The sequence below is a fragment of the Netta rufina genome, assembly GCF_964035555.1.
Source record: "Netta rufina genome assembly, chromosome: 4".
Taxonomy (NCBI): Eukaryota; Metazoa; Chordata; class Aves; order Anseriformes; family Anatidae; genus Netta; species Netta rufina.
Genome location: NC_140127.1, coordinates 33,371,405 through 33,394,330, shown reverse-complemented (window position 1 = coordinate 33,394,330; position 22,926 = coordinate 33,371,405). Strand labels below are relative to the sequence as shown.

Below are 22,926 nucleotides of genomic sequence, written 5' to 3'. Positions count from 1 at the left end.
TACAGTATGAATGTATTACTAGAACCAATGAATGTATAATAAACGAGAAGGAAACACAGAAGGCTGTTGAGAAGAAAGCTCATGGTAGAAAGAATGAAAAGATCCACATACATAAAATGCCATTGCATTATTCTCCTATTTATTTTCCACCACCCTTCCTACATAGGTTTGGTGTTGTTTTGTGTTTTTTTTTTTTTTTTTCAGTTTGTTTTATTTTCAACTTTGCTTTTAAAAACTAAAGAGTAGAAAGCAGTTCAGGCAAGGGATAAGTAAACTGACAATAAATAATCACTTCTGCTAATTTCACTAGATTATCATAATGTAAGATTACACTACTAGCTTTTTGGGGAACCACAATTATCCAAGCAATGACATCTTTCTCTAACAAAAATGTACACAGAATACTGCAGGTGAGAAAGCAGCAGAACACAGAAATTTGCATTTTCATGTAAACCCATGTTCCTCAAATAACAATGAAGATGCTTTATAACTCCCAGTGCCTGAACCAAGGAAGTTACTATTTACATTATGAATCGTACAGAAATGGACTCATTCCACTTGGATTGCAACAACAGCAAAGGTTGGTAAAATTAATCAAGTTCAAGGATCTGAAGTACTACCTTTTTTTTCAGGAAAAAGAAACCAAGACAAATGTGGTTATGGTCTGTGGAAAAGGGACTTGAATGAGGGAATAACAAGGGGTTTAAGGGAGTTAAATCCAGTGAGCATACAGATCCTTGAAATCCAAGTAGATCACTAATACGTACAGTTTTATAAATGGGGGGAGGAGGGCGAGGGGGGGACCCTGAAGCTCTCCAAAGCCTTTAATTACAAATGACTTGCCTAATTGCCCACTAGGTCTAATGTTTTGAGGAATGAAACAAGGTCAAAAAAAAAAAAAAAAAAAAAAAAGCAGCTCTTTGCTGGGTAGAGCTTCTTTTTCTAAGGAAGATTTCCTAGAATACAGACATCTACCGTGGAAACAACCAGGTTATAAAAACCCAAGAAAGAAAATGCACAACTGTCCTCAAGCAACTAAGTAAATTCCCAGCATCAGAGGTGTACAGAAAGTGATCTGAAAGACCCAGTTATGGGAAGGAAAAATTGAATGGTGTGTATCTTAAATTAGTATTCACTGCAGCGCAGGGGAGATGAGAACTTAAACAGTAAAGAAGCTGATGAGAAATTAGATAGCTGAAGTTACCCGTTAAGTTCTCCACTTCTCTCTCCTCTATGAATGACGTGATATCGTCGTCGCCTTCCAAGAGAATCTCACTTTCTGAGTTCTGATTTCCTAAGACTTGACTCTTGATGGACTGCTTTCCTTTAACAAGTATATCTTCATCAGGAGCTGAAATGAGAAAGAGACACATTGCTCTGTCAGGTTTCAGAGGCAGAGACAAAGGAATATAGCTTTGGTTTGTGTGATTTTTTCTTTTTACATAAAAAATTAAAGTTGAGAAAGAAAACACTGTTTCGGACTAGCTACGGGAAGTACCTGCCTTAATCCTCTAACGTTAAAACACAGCTACTTTTAATCCTATTAAGCCTGCCCCAAACTACCCGGAGCTCTCTGCAGTGTTTAACTCCGTTTCAAGTGTCTGTGCCGGGGCCGGGCAGGGAGGGGGGAGGCAGGACGGGCTCTCCTCTCTCCGGCCGCGGGGAGACTTCCCCTGCCGGCGGCAGGTCCCGCTGCCCCCCTGCCCCTCAGCAGCCTTCCAGCCCCGCTTCTCCGGCTCGGGGGGCAACGGGGAGGCACGGGGGGGCTTCCCCGGGCCGGAGCCGGGGTGCACCTGCCCGCGGGAGGCACGGGGCTGTGCCGCCGCCAAAGGAGGCGACGGCAGCGCGGGGTTTGCCCGCAGCAGCGCGGTCGCCACCGCCCAGAAGGGCGCTACCGGAGCCCGGCCCCCGGTCCCCTTCGGTTCCCTCCTGCCCCGGGCGGCCCCCGGCTCGCAGCCGGGCCCCGGGGGCGGCAGCAGCCTCCCGGGAGCTGCCGGTGCCCGCCGGGAGCCCCCGCAGCATCCCCCCGGCCGCCGGCGCTGCGGCTGCTCCGTGGGAACGCGGAGCGGGGAGCCGCGGCCAAAGGGGGAGGGCGAGAGCTCGCCACGCTGAAGTTGCCGCTCGTTGGCAACCCTGAATTCCTTTTCTCTCTTTCGAAGCTGAAGCCGAGCGGGCTATTTCTTTAAAAGCGGTTTAAGAATGCCCACGGAACTGCCGCGCTGGAAAAAACGTGCGCCAAGCACATCGTGAGCGCCTAACTTCCGCACACTGCTCCTTGCTGGCGCTGATTGCTGCCATACACGGCTTGAAGTTCCACTGGCTGGCTTTAAAAAAAAAAAGAAGTTAATCTGCAAACATTTACAGAAGAAGGCAAGTCCCCAGTGGCAATATATAAAGTTTAAATTAAGTAAATATATGCACATAAATTGCAAATAATAAACTTTTCAATTAAGTGAAAACTAAACCAAAAAAAAAAAAATCTCCCAAACCCTAAAAAATATCAACAAATATTCTGGTTTTGCCATATGCCCGGAGCTTAACAAAGAAAAAAAGTTTAACTTGCCATACAAAATAAAATTCAATTTATGCACGGTCATTTCTCCCTGAACTCCATTTCTCCCTATTGCTGCCACTTGTCAGCCTTCAAAAAAATAAAGTATTGAAAAGCTTTAACTGCATTATACAAACACAAATTTTACTTTCTTCTAAAACGTACTCATGTAAATAATGATAACTCCGATTCTGGAATTGTTCAACGTGAGTCGAAAACCTTCTTGTCATGGAAAATATGCAGCTGATATTTAGAAAGGTTTTCCTGTAATTAACTCCCCCTTGAGGATTTTAAGTTAGCAGCAGTAAAATTACCAACAGTATACTAATACACACCACATGCACTGTTGCTCAGTGGCCCAGCAGCATTCTGTTGAAGATCAAAAAAAGTAAAATAGAACAAAACCATGCCAGGGATAAAGTAAAGGATAATCAGCCCTTTTTTCTTCTCCCCCTTTTCCCCCCTATTTAATGCTAGAAAACTATTCGGTGTTTCAAAAACCTCCATGTGCATAGTACATAGCTGTCATTTTTGCTTCCTTCATTATAATGTCATACTGAAGGTACTATTTCAAACTAGCCTTCTACCTATTCTCATTTAAGATTGAATTGAAAGCCAAGATCAAAGTTCAATACTTTTACATTTAGCATAACTTGTCCAAGTTACTAGTATGTCCTGCAGTCTTTTTTTCTCATCTATCACGGAGAAAAAGTAAAATCAATATGGCCACTTCCAAGCCAGAGACGATCGGGTAACAGAAATACACACCTCCTGCCTCATCTTTCCTCATTCTGATGATATTTATTTCTCAAACTAACTATATTATAGCGATTCAAAAACATACACCTTGCATAACTGCCTTTTTTCAAGAGAAGATTTTAGATTATAAGTTTAGTCCATCTTTGTAAATTGTTTACATTTTTGTCATCTCTCCGCACAATGTTGGCTACCCACGTTTCCTGACACGTGCACCATACGCACAAATGTGTAACGTACGTGCGCAGGCACCAGCTACTGGAAGGCGATCAGACATCACCCTGAACCAGAACCTGCTTTTTCTGTACGGAGCTGAATAAAGCACTGCACCTACAGCAAACAGGCACAGGCACAGTGAGTATCTGTGTAGAAATGGCATACACTCCCTGTGGGTTCACCTATTCTGTGTATTACATGCACTTATGTAGGCCACAGTCTAGTTCTCTCTCTGTATTTACCTACTAGAGATGCATATGACAGAGCATGGCAGCAAGTGCCAGATTCTGTTCCCATGTACGTGCAGGGGTGTCCCGCACTCAATTTCATCTGCCAGGTCCCAGATCCTGCTGTCACCTGTAACACAAGCTGTGCTCTGCCAGGCCTGCCTACCTTTGGCATGGCCAGGCTTCTGGCTCCAGCCCTGCAGATCTGAGCAGTCACTCACATTCACTTTTTCAAGATCACAACCAAAAGGTATGGCCTATGTTCTGCACAGGGTGTAACAGTCTCCTAGCAGAGTGTTCCTCTGGCACAGTAATTTCATTATTATATTTAATTATTCTAATTCCATGCAGTCCTTCCCAAATTGCTCTCTAGGACCCACTTCCTCCAAAGAGCTTTTAGCAAACATCTCTGCATCTGCACAGAGCCTTCTTTATCCCAGTCAAACCTCTGGAACATTTGGGTGTAAAAATAATTTCACTTACAGCATCCACTGAATGACAGATTGTTTTAAATTGTTTGTCTATAACTTGCAAGAAAAAAAAATGTAATTTTTAAAAGCTGTTTGAAAAATAAACTATCAGAAAGGATAATACATAAGGTTACTTACTATTGCTTTTTATATTTTTAATGTCTGGTAAACGTATCAGAAAAAGCAATTCTGGGAAAGGATGCACTAAAAAAAATTTACTATCATTTTGTTAGTTGGGCCTCCCAGAAGCCTCCCTGAAGTCTTTTTTTTTTTTTTTTTTTTTTTTTTAAGGCAACATTGGGAAAAACAAACACTTTCACATCAGATTTTTTAAATATTGTTTTTAAGACTTCTTTTCTGTCCCCTGAATTGAGGCAAAGAAAACTGGCCAGTCAAGTCAAGTCCAATATTATATAGGATCGGTTGCTAGACACTTTCAGTGGCAATGTTGTGAACTCCGCCTCGACTGAAATACTAAAGACTGTTTTAATCCCCTCCCCCCAGGCTTTAATAAATGTCAATGAAAATAAACAAGCAGACAGATCACCTGTTAAAAAGCTTGGTACGGCATTTCCAAGCAGATAAAGATTCTCTTGCAAAATAGTGTTCTGGGGGGAGTCAGGCTACAAAATCCAACAGGACTGAAGGACTCATTTTTGCATGATATTACTTTCCAGGAACAGAAATTTGACTTTCATATCTACATAATTCATAAACCCTTTGGTTTCATTTCTAAACAATGAGGGGAAAATGGAAACAGAAATTAATTAACTCTTTGCATCCCACAGCATCTTCACCTCTGCTTCCCCCATGCTACATTACTAGCCTGACGTTTATAAATAGCCATTTTGGAAGGTGTTGTTTTTTTTTTTTTCTTTGAAAAATTACCCAGAGCTTTTTTTTCCCAAGCAAGTTAATGTGAACTTGGGAATGGCAATTAAATTGTCAGAATTAAAAAATTTGTTTTTAACTAGAAGGTAGCCAGAAGTATAGTCATGGGGCTGGTATTGATTGTCTGAACAGAGAACATTAGTCTTCAGGTATTTATTCTGCCACCTCTGCACCAGAGGCTCTCCTTCAAATCAAATCAATCCCTGGAAAAGATTGGTTCTTGCTACTAAGACACATAACTAGGCTGCAACAGAGCTGATTGTTGTTGTTGTTGTTCTCTATAGGTTTTACTGAACAATATCTAGGCTTCCGATTGTTTCTAAAGCTTTTTCACAGTTGCAAACTGTGATCTTTTCCAGACTGTGAGCTCTCCGGGGCAGGGAATATATCTGATTTGATTTGCAAGACACCATGCAGCTGATAATGTGCACTTAGTAGTGAAAAGTGTGCTAAATTCTATGCTCTCAAGCACGCAATAGTACTTTCCCATTATTTATGCATTATTTTCCCCTGTCTCCCTTTTGGCAAAATCCCATATGCCCAATTTCAGGTTTTGGTTTTGTTCTGGTTTGTTTTGAGAAAAGCTTAAATAGGCAATAGGGAACCTTTATTCATCATTTTAAAAATGTTTTTTCTTCTAAGACATGTAAAATTAATTGAAATAGAATAATTAATGATAAATTATTGATAAGAAATCATAAAACACCAAGACAAATCTTTTGCAAATTCTAAGTATATCCACAACCTGGCAACATGGCCTGAAAGTCCAGTTCTGAAAACCTGAAAACAATTGGATTTTCTGACCTGACGTCACTTAATATTAAAAGTTTATAAACACACTTCAGAAAGAAATATATCGAGTGACTGCTCAAGCTGACCTTTCTGATAACTGCACCTTCTGATACTTTTTACAAACAAAAACCTTTGTATTCCTATAAATTAAATATAGCTTCTGGTTGAACTGCAATTTGTACTTGGTCATTTTACACCTCGCCAATGGGAAGTCCTTGATCAAGACAGTTGCACACCTACCTACACTCCGACAGATGGTCGTTCTCTCTACTTTCAGAAATCACATGAATTGCATAATGATTTAAGGTACAATAGAATATTCACTTGATAAAGAAACAAAATGGCAACAGACAACTAAGGCACTATGCAATTAAATTCAGAACAGAACATCAAGAAATTAAATACATGTATAATAGAACACTTACAGATGTCAAATGCCAAACAGAAGGACTGACAAAAAATTAGCCCTATTTAAATTACTGGGGTTAGGTAACAGCTACGTATTATCAAATAGGGCTACTTCTATTTAGTCTTATTTTGTATCAACAAAAATTGTACTCCTGTCAATTACAAACTGCATATGAGTGATAGCCCTTGAAATATAGCATGGATTTATGAAAATATCACGTTACTATGAAAGATGAACAATTCTGTGAGTGTATTTACTTTTGAAAAAAATTGATTAGACAAATATAAACAGAAGCTGTAAATATTTTGCCGTAAAAGTGAGAGGTATTTTTCAGTGCTTTGATAAACATAAATACTAAATAGGAACATATGAGGAGAATATGTAAAACTGTGTCAAGACCTGTTTAATTTAAACTACACAGTTTTAAAGGGGGGCAGTTCTTCTTTATCCAAGGATATTATTGAACAGAAAAAAAACCCTTGTGTCCTTAAAGTCCATGGTATAGAACCAACACACAGTATTAACAAAAACAAGCCCCAAAGCAAAAAGTGGGTTAATTAATTCTACATCTTGTTCCTCTTTCTATAGTCAAAAGATGTAGGTCTCTATGAACATTGCTTTTAGATCACTTTATTGACTATTCTCTGTATGGTCATTTATTTTAAAGGACTGATGTCACATTTGGCATTATATCAGCTGACATATTGTAGACATTTTCTTCCAGAAATGGCTCTTTAAGGCTGAGTGCCAGAGGTTAAGATGCCTGATGGAAACTAACTTTACGACAGTGATGTTCTTCTACGCTTGTACAACAGTCTTAATAATTTTAAATTAGCATAAAGCGCATGCCTCCACGTACTGCGTGTGTACACATCTATATGCATGGAATAATTCACAGACTAAATATGAAAAAAAAATAATTTAAATGATTCTATTCAGTGACACATACATTCAAGGGGAAGGGTATTCAGTTTTAACTAAAAGCAAATTATTTTTAAATAAAAGATGGATTTTTCAACCTTATCAACGTATCTTCATTAGATCACAAAGACAAAATTCTAGACTAAAACCCAAAGTTCATTAGCTCTGGCTTTTTATCTTTTGGTTTATTACAAGTTCTAAAACTGATCATCTCCTTGGTTTTGTAAATACATTCCAATAGAACAGACATAGCAGCATGGAGCTGAGCGATCCCTGATAATAAAATGGGGAGGAAAAAAAAATCTGTTAAAAATGCGATCTGTTTTTAACATCACCAGGTAGAAATCATTACCATTTATTGCTTGAACAATCCCTTCCATTTTGGCATTTGTTACTATTTCTTCCATATCAAATTTTTACATAAATACTTGAGGACTTAAACACATGCAAAGGTCTGAATAAAGTTTTGCTCTAGAAGCACTGTTTTCCTTTTTATATATCTGTAAGGATAGCCTGATATATGCTCGGGCTAACTGAAATAATTGGTGTGGATTTCTGAACAGGGACTATTGTCTTTTGAAGTTACTAAGGCATAAATAGGTAATTTACCACAAGAACACGTGTCCAGGGTTTAATGGCAAAATGACATCCACCTTTTCTTGTACTTACCGAGAACTATATTTGTAATCACTGTATGCAAAGTGTGCACAATGTGCCATCTCAGCTAAGATGTAATGAGGAGGCTTACCAAATACCAGTGTTGCTTATGATAAGCAATGGCCAGTTTATCTTTGTACTGAGCATGTCTGAAATGCAATGACAAGCCTTCTGGCATTTGGGACAATTTTATAGCACCTTGTAGGAATGAAGGTCTAATTTTCACTGCCAGGTACTATAACCTGCTGCTATTGGCAAGAAGCAGTTTTTACACTGACCATGTTCTCCGGCTGCTTTTAGTGTCGCTTCAGGATGTGTCGATCCAAGGGGGTTACGCACAAATCGTCGCCGGCGCCGCAAGTCATCTTCCCAGTAGTCAAGGCGCCAGAACTCACGAGGACGACTACAATGAAACAGAGGAGCCACATATGTTAGCAATTATCAAACAGCATGGTAGCACTGAATTTCTGCATAAAGCTCTCCTTGTTTGCGCTGCCTTTTTTTCCTTTTTTTTCCCCCTTTTTTTTTTTTTTTTTTTTTTTAACCTCCCCCCTTTCTGCAATCTTTTACTTAGGTATGTCCTTGAAAATAACAATATCACCTTCCAGTCTAAGGAACTCCTTTCCCTTTTTTCTTGGAAGGTGAAATGAGCACTAAATACATCATTTTGAAATGAATTGCTGACAGTGTGATCAGTTTCCCCACACTCTAGTGGCATGTGCTCCGATTTCAGCCTCATTTCAGCCTCAGCAGGGCACCTTTCTCAGTGACTGCATTTATAAACCAGAATAGGGAAAAGGCTATTATAAATATGGTATAGCATTACCTATATTAATCAAAGTCTGTCCCCCTTCATTTTTCTTCCTAATTTGTGCCTTTTTGCACAAGGTCAGTAAATCATACCATGAATTCTTGGTCCAGAAAGTGTTAACTTTAATGAATACCTCAGTTACATGGTTATGTATGTGATAATAAAATATTACTCTGTTTAGATGTGCAGGAATTTAATTAAAATAATCTCTTAAAATATTCATTACATTTAGCCCCTGAGGCTTAGAACAACACAAGAAAATGCATTTCTTTTCCATTTACTGTTTTTAAATAAACCATTCCAGGAGAGTGAAATAGCAATCTATTTTCAAGCAAATCAGATTGGATTCCTGTTTTATGTAGTTGTGTTTTTACATTTAATTAAAAACTACATGTTATGATGTGTAATAATTGCTATATTGAAGGCATACTTTTAAAAAATTATATCTAGAAAAGGTTATATCAAATTCATTATTTTCCATTATATGCTCCAAATATACGTAGATCTTTTTAATATGGTCATATATAAGTGCCAGTTACTATCTTGTTAGATGATCATGAATGCATGCTACTGTAAAACAATATTTTAGCCCAGAGAATGTACCCAAAAAAAAAAAATCACAATTTCAGGTATAGTGAAATAAACAAGCAGAAAGTGCCTGACACGTAGAATAGTCATGATAGGTTCATAGCCTGAAAACCTATGTAGCCATGCTATAAAACACAAGCTATGTTTGTTAACGTAACTAGTATTAAAACAATAACTTGCAACGTACATATATTCCATTCTGGTCCAATAGCTAATAAAAAGTATACCTGTCAACACTGACAAATGAATAGCCACGACTAATTTACAGATCCCATAGTTAAAAATACTTGGTATCTGTATCTTAGTTTTGAGGTCTAAAGCCAGAGATGAGTTTTATTTAAGCTAACCCAAGGTTTCAAACACAGTAACAAAAGCCACAATAATTTGCATAGCCCTCCTCTTGAACACAATTTGGAGATATTAAAAATTGTGACTGAAAATTACCCTATAAAAATGGAGGATGTCTACACATCTAGCTTTAAGTTTCCATGCCCTTTTCTCACATCAAGAAAAAGGCAGTGCTATCATTCATCCTCCTGATTTCTTAATTTCAGAAAAAATACTCGAGTATTTGAAACAAATACCCCAGTATTTTATATTCACACTTTGTTATAATCATGCCTAAATTTGAATGCTTTTATTATAAAATCCAATGATTTTGGTATATTTAGCCAAATGAAGCAGTATTAAAAACAAAACAAAACAAAAAAAAAAACAGGAAGATAGGAGTTTATTCAAAGCTCGATTAATAACTTAAAATTCTCCTTTAGTGATTACAGAAAAAAGGCAGAACACAGCTGGCTATGTGCATGCCTTTGATAGTCGTAGAGCTTGGATAGGCACTTCATCATTCTGCCTTCCTACATTTATCTGTTAAAATTATTATCAAATATCAGCCAGGATGCAGTCGTGAATCACAGACTGCTCCTCGTCTTCAGGGGAATGATACAATGAGGGTCTATTCATCAGTATGGCAATCGGCACAAGTAATTAGTTCCCTAGACTGAGATCTCCTACAAAGCTTATTTCAGTCAGCACCACAAACATATGACAATGAAAAGCTAATGGAAGCCGCTAAAATTTGTTAACCTCTTCTGCCATCAATCCTTCTGGTATTCTGTGCTACAGTATTATGCAAAGATGGTAAATTATTAATTTGTCATTCATCTATCTTTCTGCAGTTTTGATAGAATTAAGTGATGTCATTCTACTGGGTAGCAATTAAAATTATACTACATTGCAGAACTATGCTAAAATTATTAGAAAATTAGGAAATTATGATCAGGCAAAATATTATCCTGAAACATAATATATCTTTAGTCCCCTACTTTTATTTTCCAGTCAGGGAATGAAATTTGCATAGGACTCCTTGTCCTCCACCAGTGCAGCGACTATTCACAAACAGTAACATTATCAACTATTAGCTTGCGTATTTGGGTATTTATAACTACCTGCAACCACTATATGATGAGGGCGGAAAAAATCTACCCTCTACACACAGATAGATATCTAACAAACAATTGTACTGCCATAAACACACACTTATTGTCTAATTCTTAAAAATGAACCACTCTTGAGAGCAACTACTGGGACAAATGCTTATTAGTACCAAGATAATCCAGTAAATGATACAGCTACTGTAGAACAACCAGCTTACAGGTAAGATTTAACTGCTACAGCCCCATCCCCAATAATCAACGCTGTCTCACACAGACATTATACCTCTACAGCCAGGGGGAGACAGACGTAATGACTGCTCTGACTTGGCTGTAGTTTGCTGGCTGAAAGACTGAAGCATCACAAAGCAAAGAACCAAGGAACTGGATTTTGAGAACAGCATAGTGCTGTTGACTAAGGGTGTTGGGTTTTTGTGAGTGTGGTGTGTTTTTCTGACAACAGAAGCTTCTGGCCCTATAGTAGGTTGCCATATGGACTAAAGGTGCTATATGGACTGGATCAATGAACATAAGTACTCAATTAGTTTAAGTGCAAGAGCAACATTTCTCAGGGGACTGAGGATTTATGAATTATAAATCATATGATTTGCATGGATTTGTCAGGGGCCCCACTAACATGATACACAGTAATTGGTGGTTCCTTAGTAACAATATTGAATGAATAGAAGCAATGCTTTGATATTAAATGCTTTATTCAGGTAGCATTACCATGACATTGCTTTCTTTTTCAAACACTTTTCCAAATTGCAGGTCCATGTACCCAGACTTGAGATAAAACTTTCTTCTCAGTTCATGTTTAAGTACATAGATGGTTTTAATTGTACAGAGATGAAATATACAATGACCAATATAGCCTGTATATCAGGATTTTGAGCATATAATTCAAAAGAAAAACTCACATCACTGTGGTCAATGGGAAAAAGCTTACATGCTGACATATTTTCATTCCAAGAACAAGAGTATCAGGAAACTTATTTTCTCTATCAGTTTCAAAGATTAACCCAATCAAAACAAAACATACCAACTGGCCTACTAGCTTTATTATAGCGTTAGGTCCTCATATCCTCTAAGAGGCTTAAATTGAATCTAAGGAGTACAACCACAGAATGATGAGGAGATCATGCAATTTCTGAAGAATTACTTCTTGTAATGTCTTACCCATTGTATATTTCAAGATATTCTGCTATCTTTATGTCCACAGAAAACAAATAGTCAGCACACTAGCGTGAATAGAAAAGAGACTGCAGGGTGAGTAAAAGTAAGGAAACAGTAAACCTACAAACCCATTAGCTTGAGAGGTCTTGAGGCATTAGTTTGAGAGGTCTTGGGCCAACAGCTGATCAAGAATGGATTTTAGCATACCATGGAAGCATCCATTCAGATCCTTTTATTAATGAAGTAATAAATAAATAAAAGTAGCACGAGAAACAAAGAAAAGGAGAGAAAGGTAAAAGCAGCACAACATCACAGAAATCATCTGCAGAGACAGAGGATGGCTAGAGAACCAAATGATTTGTTCTGTCTAGAAGGCTATTTACTCTTAAAGGCAAGAAAAAAACCTGCATGAGAGACAACTGCAACAAACTCAAAAGCAGATGGAAACTAGATTGTGTATGCCCTACAAACAATATGTTGTTATGAAGACTCCAACCAGCCTGCCAGTCATTGCAGTCTACTTTTTAAAGCAAAACAGTTCTTGCTCTGGTGTACAGCAATTACTTACATTAAATAGAGATATGAATCATTAGCCAATGTGAATTTCGTACTGCTAGAACTTATTTCACAGATGCATCCAGAACCAAGGCTGTTACCATGCCACAGAAAGAGAATATGGCTTATTCATGCAATAGATTTGTGCTGCTACAAGGTAAACCAAACTAAAGCACCAATGCAGCAGGAAAAAGACTGTTGTCCAGTAAATGATGTTCCTGATCTGATTCACAACTTTGTCTGCATGAGCAAAGCACTCAGGAAAAGGTTTGGTTAGTATTAAGTCAGTTGCCACTAAAATATTATTTGGCCAGCTACACTATCTCAAAGCATGTATTTCACAGCACTTCACTGATAATGTATCTACATCAGAACATTAAAGATTGATTAACTCCTGAGATGTGCCTTGAGATCTTTGGAAATGCTACCTACATCACCTGTATTGCCTTCAATGGCAAAGCCAGTTAAAGAAGATCTACTTTTCCCTCCCTCTCAGCTGCATTCATGTAAGCATTCACAGGGCTCCACTGTAACCTGGACCACAGTAACCATCTCAGCTTCTTAAGGCTGAATATTTTATTCTGTTTTATATCAGTAACCCGTTCACACTGCAGCCTGACCAGCAACTATGTAACTAAAAAAGAGGGGGAAAAAAGGTGCTGGTGAGGGGAAGGAAGGAAGAAAAGGATAATGAAGAACTTTTGGTATCAAAAAAAACATATCATGTACTCTTACTCCAACATCATCAGAGTCTGCACCTTCTCTTAGTATCTTCATTTTCCTCCCACATAGGCATTCATATTCCATAGTTTCAGAAGACGGGCTTCCACAAATGGAAATAATTGGGAACCCTTAAGCAAAAAATATCACGCATGGGCGGGCTCTTAATCTCTGCCACACTCACTGCTGTAGTAACAGCAACTGGTCATAACAAAGGCCCAAAGTTACCAAGTAAAACTTCTTTGGCATAGTATCAATTGTGCAGAATATTAATATAACCTATTAAATTATCATAGTTTACTTGCTTCTTCTAGCACTTCTGCAAGAAAACATTTGACTTTGTCTATAAAGGATTTTTTTTTTCTAAAAGGAATTTTGCCTTGATCTGCATTTCACTGTTATCAAAAACTGTGGGTGTTTCCCCTAATGCTTCAAAAGAGAAAGCAATACCATTCTTTTTCACATCTTTCCCAAGTAGCAGATGTGGAAAGCCAGGTGTGAACTCAAGGCAGTGTCTGCATGGACTTAGCACAGAACTGTTACTCTGTGGACCTCTGTACCATTATAAGGGACCTTAGTACAGTTTAAATTTCATGTGCTTCCAGTGAAGAGGGAAAAAACAGAGATGTCAGTAAGGGAAGCATGTCTTACCAGATATTTCATGCCATTTCCCCATGTAAACAATACAGTACAAACTGCACAGATCTCTAATTCCTAGGTCTGCATTTGAAAAAACTGGTGGAAATGCTGTTTGTGGGTTTTAATACAGCAAATAGCCAGGATATTATCTCTGTCTCAACCACACATTAGACACTGCAGACCCAATACCCCTCCTAGGCCTCCCTACCTCCGTGCTTTAAGTCATACCAAAAATGCATTCCCATCTAACTAGTGTGCAAAACAAAAGAGAATAATGCCAATTCCAGATATCACAGACTCTTTTCTGCATTGACAAGCTTTGAATCTCTCATAAAATATAAATATATAAAATGCACTCCAGAAACAAAATGTCAACACTAAATGTTTCAGACCTCCTTTACACATTATAAAGCTTCATGTCAGGGTAAAGACAAGCCCACCTTTAAGGTGCTGCTGTCCTAGATGATGGTGTTTTTAACTTCCAGTTTAAAAACATCTCTGTTTACGTGTGAATTTATGTCTGCTCTTCTTTGATCTTTATTAACCCCTTGGTGGCTAACCACAGCTGCAGCTTTTTTGGAAGCAGCGTTCTTTGAAGTGCTGGCATTCCAGGGCACGCTGATACTTCAAAGAGGGCCCACTTAAATACATGATACAGTAGAGATCATGTACACCATGACCACTAGCTTATCTTAGACTGATCTTATTTTGATCAGTCTAAAATAAAGCTGCACTTTAAAAGACAGTCATCTTATGACATCGTTCAATTATTTTTCTATTTCTATCAAGATTAATTATAAATTAACTGAAACCTACTCTACTTCTCTGTAAGTAATAAGTTAACATCAGATCTTTGTCATGGCTTCGAGCAAAATTAGTTCAAACATGAATCAGACATAGAAGAATGAATGAACAGCGAATTTGAAAAAGGATGCTTTGGCTTAGTAGCTCATAAATCTTTCCAGATCTCACGCTTCCTACACCTGATTGTAGTCAACAAGTTTTAATTTGTTTTTTAAACTAACTACAGTTCATACGGATCCCATAAATTGCTATCCATATTGCAAATAATGATTTTATTTTCCAAAAATAGGTACAGTGAATGTTATTGGTTTCATGTTTTGATGTTTTCCTGATAATGCAGAAATGAAGTCTGCAGGGCTTGCCCATCCCTTCCTTGCCAAAATGAACAATGGAGCATAACAGTGTAGGTTAGAGGATATATCTACATCTGGTAAAGGAGACAGATCAATCTCTGTCCACCTCCTTAGCCATTTCTACTGGTTCTGATGCTTTCACCTTAAGCCTGTGCATAGGAAGGACCCATGTCTTCTCTCACAAATGATTCCCTACAGAACATATGATGATTCTGTAACGTACACTAAAACGTTAGGATTCAGATTAATTCTTCCCAGTAGCTTGGAATTTCAGATGACAACCTTTCACCATGTTTCCATACACAGATCAACTTTTCACCAAAACAAGAAAATCTCCTCAGATCTGTTATTTCATTTGTAAATTGTTCTGACCCCAAAAGAATTAAACACAGAGTAAATCAGAGTAAAGCTTTTTCCAAAAATTCATCATAGATCTGACCAGCCCCAAACATTTCAGCTTCACTACCATTTCTTCTAGAAGAAACAGGATGAAATCACATTTCCACATATCTGCACTTTAAGAGCTGTGGCTAACCTACATCCTTTTCTTTTATGGCTCTCTTAACAGCTGGATACTTCTCCTACTTCCATAAAAACATAATGGTGCACCCCTCCGATTCAGCAAATATTTTTCTGCTGTATGTTCTTCTAATACAAAACCAAATTAATTTTTTAAGGGTCCTCTGCCAGAAAGGTCTAAAATAATTGCTTTATCCTTCCCAAAACTTTTGCTTTTTTTTTTTTTTTTTTCTAAAAGAAATTGAAATTAATGTCTAGTAACAAAATTAATTCAGCAATTCACTATACACAAAGGAGAGGAAAAGGAAAGATAACTGAGACTTAGTTACAACATCAATAGCTTTCCAGTCCGGAATGAATCTATGTGAGGTCTGTAAAAGATCACTTGCTTTCAAACCAGCCTGCCAAAACAAGTTTTCCATTCAAGAGAAGCATGTATTAGTCCCTGTGATAGGAAAGATCATCCTCCCAATTATGACAGATGGAGCAATTTTGGCATGCTTACATGCGTGTTTATTTATTTATTTAACCTGGAATAAAAAAGAAAGACTAATACAAAAAGTATATATTTCATATTCTTGAGTGCATCTGGTGAGATAAGAAAATCCCTCCTTCAAACTCCTGCCTTAATCACAAGTTAATTTGAACATACTTGCTCCTCTGCTTTAAAGTATACTTCAGGGAACAGAGAACTCTTTCAGGTCCACTGAAAGTTTGACTGCTGCTACACAATATGTTGGAAAAAGTATTACCAATTTGGATTGCAGGTTAGGACACTGAAGTCTTGCAGACATCCAACCTCAAAAATACCATGCATTTCTCCTACTCCTTGTTTAGAAATAATTACATAATTAAAACTGAAATGTGCATAATAGAAAAAAAAAAAAAAGAAAAAAGAATCAAGCATAATTTTAAGGCTAACACTTCTGCCTGAGATCTAATTCCAGATTTAAAAATCTGAGGCCGGCAAAAATCTGGGAAATGACTTCACTGTGTGATGATTGCAGGAACATATGTAAGAAAGAGTTCAAGTAACTGCAAACATCGTATCACCCTCGGAGACAGGAAACAATAAGTACAAGCCCGCAAGACCACTAGGAGCACATGGAGCAAGGCTCCTAACTGTTACCATACTAGCATAGCATGGTGAGGAAGCAACAACAGGACTCAAAAACCTTTAAAAGGGCTTAACTTGAGTATATTTTTCCTTTGAAAGCCTTATGAAGTGTCTCTAAAAATAAAAACATGCCACCAAATTATGAGGAAGCACCCTTTTCCAAACAACATAGAGAAGACAATATTTAATCAAGTTTTAAATGAAAGATAAAGTAACCTAAAACACACCTTATCTTCTTTTAGAGTATTATGTATGTTCAATGACCCAGGAGCCAAAAGGCTGGCAGTTGATATGTGTGGCACAGAGGCAAGTTCAAAGTTGTTACCCCACAGAGTCTGCAAGGGAAGGGAGGTGCTGCCCAGGAGCAGCTCTTTGCACAGCGGCAGTGTCTGCAGGCAGTGCAAATACTGCTCCACGCCTACTGGCTGCACTGTGCCCACAAGAACCTGGCCAGAAATAGCACCTGTGCTACACTACAGAGCAGCATTAATGGATGACAAATGTTCAGAGGATAGGAGCTGATGGGGGAACCGCCATTTGGAAAAGTCAAAGTGTGTATTCCAGGTGAATGTCACGAGGTCTTTTCTGCACACACCAATAACCTTCATCTGACATTTACATAATTATAGTACTACTTCATACCACATCCCCGAGTGTGAATTTGACCTTGCCTGAATAGCTGCAGCTTTAACCACCAACCTTATTGAGGCTCGCTCAAGCTACTGAACTCCTGAGATCCACTGACGGCCAAGGGTCATAAAGGCTCTGAAGACCGTAATTAACTCCCTCTGAAAATCACACTTATTCCCTGGCTATATTTATCAGAGAGTCACAGAATGGTTTGGGTTGGAAGGGACCTTAAAGACCTTCTGGTTCCCACAGGCAGGGACACCTCCCACCAGAGCAGGTCATGGAATTGAACTCATTAATGAAAGAGAAGTGCAGAAGCCATCCTTGGTAATGTTAGGAAGGCTGCCAAAGGGTTATTGCAGTAAAGCAACCTTAGAGTGCTAAACTACCCAAGATTACTTTAATGCTCTAATTCAAGGGCTGCTCTAGGAGGGAAGCTTATAAGGTGATACACCAGAGGCAACTAATCGAGAAAATGTAAACTTCTTTTCAATAGTTATTTTAAAAAAGAAAACTAGCAAATAACTTGGTAATGAACACCTGGACTGGGCAATACATATGTTGCAATATTCCTTCCTCCACGTGTCCTTACTTTCCACTCAAAAAATAAGCCACAAGAAGCAAAGATTCCTTGTCCCATGGTCACTCAGCACCACTGAGAGGTTTCCCTGTTGGAGAGGAGAACTGAGCTATATCTGGGGTAACTGCTGCTGGAGTGCACCCAAGGGCACCACGCCGCAGCAGCAGCAAGAAGCCAGCCCCTGAGGCATTGCCTGTCCCCTCCAGCACAGGGACGTGAATGTGCCTCAGTGACAGGAGTGCAGGGATGACTGCATCTTTTCTCACCATAAGTGTAGCCCCAAATTTTGCATCCAAAAATGTCAGCAGAGGCTTAAGTACAAAGCTGATCACGTATGACTTCTTCCCTAGTACTCTGTCAATTTCCAACTATTTTCAACTCCAGGGATTTCCTGAGGCTTAGGTGGTGGTTACTCCCTTCCTACTCCCTTCTTCCTCCCAATGTGTCTCTCCTCCAAGTTCTTGTCCAGAGCAGAGAAGCAGACTTCAAACAAATGCAAGTATCAGTGGCCTCAGCCCTCAGGGTCAGAGCACAGATATTGGGAAGAATTACTGCTGTGAAAAACAGCAGGCTGAGACTGTGCTAATTGCTTTTCTAATATGTCATTTAGGCACCAAAGTAAAGAGTTTTAAGTGGCCTGAGCAAACCCTAGTTTCTAGACTACAGAATTCCGTGTGTGTATAAATCAAGTACCTGTACACTGCATGATACTGTTAGCATTCCACTTCAGGGACACTGAGGAGAGCAATCCTTTACTTATTACAGAAATCCCTAACACAACTAGAAATTGCATATTCAAAATCCAGAATGCAAATGTGAGAGCAGAACGTTTCTCTGGAACGACCAAACAATTTTCAACATTTACTTATTTATTTATTTTTGCTAGAGATGTTAATTCCTGTTTTATGTAAATTCTTCAGAGAGGATTATTTAAGACCATATCACTGTTAAATTATTGTGCATATATTTAGAAGCATAATTTAGCCATGCTGCATCATAATGCACATTTTCTTCCTTGAAAATAATCTCCCTCCCACTTACATGAACTATACGTGTAATTATCTGTAAAGTCACATCTTTCTCCATTATTCAGCTTTAGAAATAATAATGTATTAGCCCTGTTAAACTAAGCTAACTTATTTTTTCAGTAGCTTATGATGAAAAGTTAGAGCCCAAACATTTTGATACAGTATGTAATACAAATTCTCCAAGAAACATTGTTTACAAAGTTTGTTAATTTCATTGCAAATATATTTTTTTTCTAAAGAAAAAAATTAGTGAAAGAATGAAAGAACTGAGGTTTGTTTTTTGTTGCTGCTGTTTTTGCAATTAGCTTCTTTGCTGAGAAAAATGTCAATAGAGTTAATTCAGACTGACACTCAAACTTGAGAAAAGATTGTTTCATTGCATCATGAAAACTGAATGTTTCTACTTTCCTTTTCAAAATAAAAAGGCCCTGCATTTTGTGAGAGATATCAAGGATAAGATCAAGTGACAAGTTTTCCATTGTTGTAAAAAATAATGTTTTCAGATGACAAACCATTCTTTCTCATTTGAGGAGGAAGATGAATTCAGTTACTAATAAAATGAACACAGCTCTAGAGAAGAATAAAAAATGTAATTTACACACAAATCAGTTTGCTTTTTTAAAGTGACTTATGAATTTTAATTTGTATTGTTTCAAATACTGCATGTATACACAGCTACCAGTACTAGATTTTTCAACTAGAAATTAAAAATACAATAATGAAAACAATGGCAAGAGGATTCAAATAAAATCTGATCTTTTGCTACAGCTTCTCAAGGTCACCAGGATTCATTTTCAGTATCATGCACCATTAAAATTTACTTTGTTGTACTAGTCACTAAGAGGGATAGAGAATATGGTTTTCACAAGAGGGATGGCTTTCATCTAGACTTTCACCCTCTTTATAGGGAATAACTTTGCTAAACTTTGGAAATGAAATACATGTGTGAAGCGATATGGGAAAGCAGCAAATCACAGCAATAGCTAAGGATTACTTACCAAACCATATGATAGAAGTAACCAATCTTTGATACTAATCACTGCAAGATGGTATTTTCCCCAAAAAATTCCAGTGAGGGAAGGGGGCAATAAGAGAAGAGACAGCCTGACAATCATCACAGAGATTACAGGATACTATGGGATTTGGGGATAAGAAATTAACACATTAACAAACATAACAGGTTATTTTACTGAATTTATTCTGTGACACAGATTGAATGGCTTTTGAGTGTTTGATAAGAGATGCTGATACATTTGCAGGTAATTCTGCTTGCCCAGGATTCTTCTATTTATTTATTTTTTTTTTTATCTTTACTGAAATTTAAATTTTATAATTTGGAATACAACAATTTCTCAAGTCAAAAGTCTCTACGTTAAGAGAACTTTAACTTTTCTTTCTTTCCTTTTTTTTTTTTTTTTTTTCCTCCACAGAAGCTGTTGCTTAAAGTATTTCTTTCATTACTTCTGTTCAAGACTGCCAAATACAGCCACGGTGATAGCTCTGGAAGTTCACAGTTTGTGTACAAGCAGAAGATGTTTGCTAATAGTAAAACAACTTTGAAAGTGCTACCCACCCTTTCCTCGGTTGTACCTCTCAGATTTCCCCATCACACTTGTCATAGGCCTGATCTGTGACTTCACCTGTGTCAAACTCAAAGACAACAGTCTTAGTCCATGGTCCATGACAAGGCCATATTCCCACAGACAAAAGCTGAGGTCACATCCAGAATTTCATCTTCAAAAAACAATGTAAACTTTCTCTGAAATGGCTACTCTAGACAGATCGAAACACACTGGGACAAATAAAGTTTCACTTGTCTTTCTCTGCTGCTCTCTAAATCCATTAAAACATAAGCAGTACAAAGGAGAAAATTTTTCATTCATATACAGAACTAAGTGTCTTTGTTGTTGAGGCAACAAAGGAAGCATCTAGATAAAAATGTGAGAGTTGAGAGGCCACGGGGAAAGATTATGCTGACATGATCTGTTGGTGATCAAGCAGAGAAAAGCAGAGTTGGGAATCAGCAGAAGAGGCAGGGTACAGGAAGAGGTGGCACAAAACCAGGTCTGCCTAGGACAAAAACCTGGGGAAAGCAAGAAAAGGTCAAATGAGAAATCTGATGAATGGTCACAGGAATTGCAGGCAGATGGGCAGCAGCACAGAGAAAGGACAGGGAGAAGAGAGGAGAGGAAGAAAGAGGGAAGCAAAGGAAAGGAGAGCACTAGATAGAATATTTCTTCACCTAATTAAAGGCTGTGCCATAGTAAACACAAGCAGTGAAGCTTATTGGGACACTGAAGGTGATCCTGATTCTATTGCTCCCTGAAAATGAAATCTTATACTCTTAATGCTGTCCTACAATATCAGTTTGGTACTCATTTGGTGCTTTTCTGAAGATGGGGGAAGAAGCAGTGTGTACATGTAATACTTAGTGTTTCCACTTCCAGAATTTCTCTGTCATGAAGGAATCCTGCAGCTGCTCATAACAACAGCAAAAATTTCAATCATACAAGTCATTCTTTGGAACAAGTGTCTTGCCTAACCCTATTACTCCCCTCCTCTCCCCTGATGGAAAAAAGTAAATACTTCTCCAATCTAAAATGATTATAAAATATTAAAATATAAGATGTGAATCCTCAGCAGCAGTAGCAACAGCATCATGAAAGTTATCAAATGAGTCCACCCACAAGTGTGAACGTTTTAATAATGTCACTGAGTTTCTTTAAGCACGGACAGGTAACACTGCGTTTATACTGCTTTTTAATGTTTGCATTGTGAGCTTGCTACCATGCTCAGGCACACAATGAAGTAATGCAAAGTTGGAAAATGTTTTTACGAATACATAGTGCAGAAATAGCCAAAAGATTAAAAGTGACTTCATGTGGGCCACAAAGCACAACAGTACAAAACTGCAGTTCTTGGTTCCCAATTTTGATATGGCCTTTCTGTCAGCCATCCTTTAAAGAAAAAAAAAAATCTCTCAAATACTAATTTATAAGGATGCATCAAGGACTAATAAACGATAAGGTTTAAAATTACACTTAACTTATTCTTTAAAAAGTTTAGGATTAAAAATGTTTGTAGATAGAGTAAAGGTAGACAGAATACTCATGGAGATAATTTGCTGTGTTCATGATTTGGAAAATAAACAGTAATCAAACTTTAATGCTGCTATTTAGAACCAGAGATCATAAAAGACATGTAATAAAACCCACAGATACCAATGGTATGATAAATACAGTGATTAATCCTTTAAATATATATATAAAATATATGGAAAGATATTCCTTTATTTAAAAAGAAAAAGCATTCTTGTATCTCTAGCATTATCCTACTGTGAAACAACATTTTTCCACTTAAATACACTATTACCCACAAGCATATGCTTTGTGTTTCTAAGTATCATTAATAAGGAAGTTGCCTTAAAGTCCATTCAAGTAATGGGTCAATATTCCCAGATCTGACATACAAAAGGACTCCTAAAACCAAGCTTGTCATTTTTTTTGTTTATTTTATATCTATTTTTTGCTCTTGTTCGAGCTCCTTTGAAGTTAGTCTTCAAAGCTTCAATATCAATTGGAATGCAGCATTAAGGATTTTACGACACTATGCTACTTAAACTTTTATTGTTTTGTTGAGAAATCATAATCAGAAGGATTAAGCTCTTGTATTTGGCTTTTTGTTTCTCCTTTCCATTTTTTTTTTTTTTTGTAATTTACTGTTTTTTATTCCAATTCCATCATGCCATAAATCTGTAGTATGCCCCTCTTAGTCTTCACACAGACAAAATAATGCAGTTTACACTTAAACATGCTCGAGAAAAAAAATTAACATTCTTTATCATTTTCTAGCAGAGACAGTTAATACTCTCAGGCTACATTAATAGAATCTTTCTGCCATTGTAGAAAGTTTGATAGCACTCTTATTTCAATGTCTGAATTTTTCTCCTTTTTTTGACAAAGACAAATGATTGCCATCAATCAAGATCCAATCGGGTATACACAGAGTCAAGCAAATGCATCACTCTTTACTGGTTTTCCTGCTATTTGTGCAGGCTTTGCTCCATATTATTTTATAGAA

The 22,926-nt window shown here is 37.6% G+C and overlaps 1 protein-coding gene across 5 annotated transcripts in view; it reads right to left on the bottom strand.

The window, feature by feature from the left end:
* Nucleotides 1–22,926, bottom strand: part of LRBA (LPS responsive beige-like anchor protein) — a 392,983-nt gene that overhangs the window by 181,457 nt on the left and 188,600 nt on the right. For all 5 annotated transcript variants that reach the window (XM_084285540.1, XM_084285542.1, XM_084285541.1 and 2 more), the window contains 2 exons: nucleotides 8,169–8,293; nucleotides 1,205–1,351 (listed from right to left, as the gene is read on the bottom strand). In XM_084285540.1, the coding sequence (XP_084141666.1) occupies nucleotides 1,205–1,351; nucleotides 8,169–8,293 (272 nt within the window). The remainder of the gene's footprint in view (nucleotides 1–1,204; nucleotides 1,352–8,168; nucleotides 8,294–22,926) is intronic.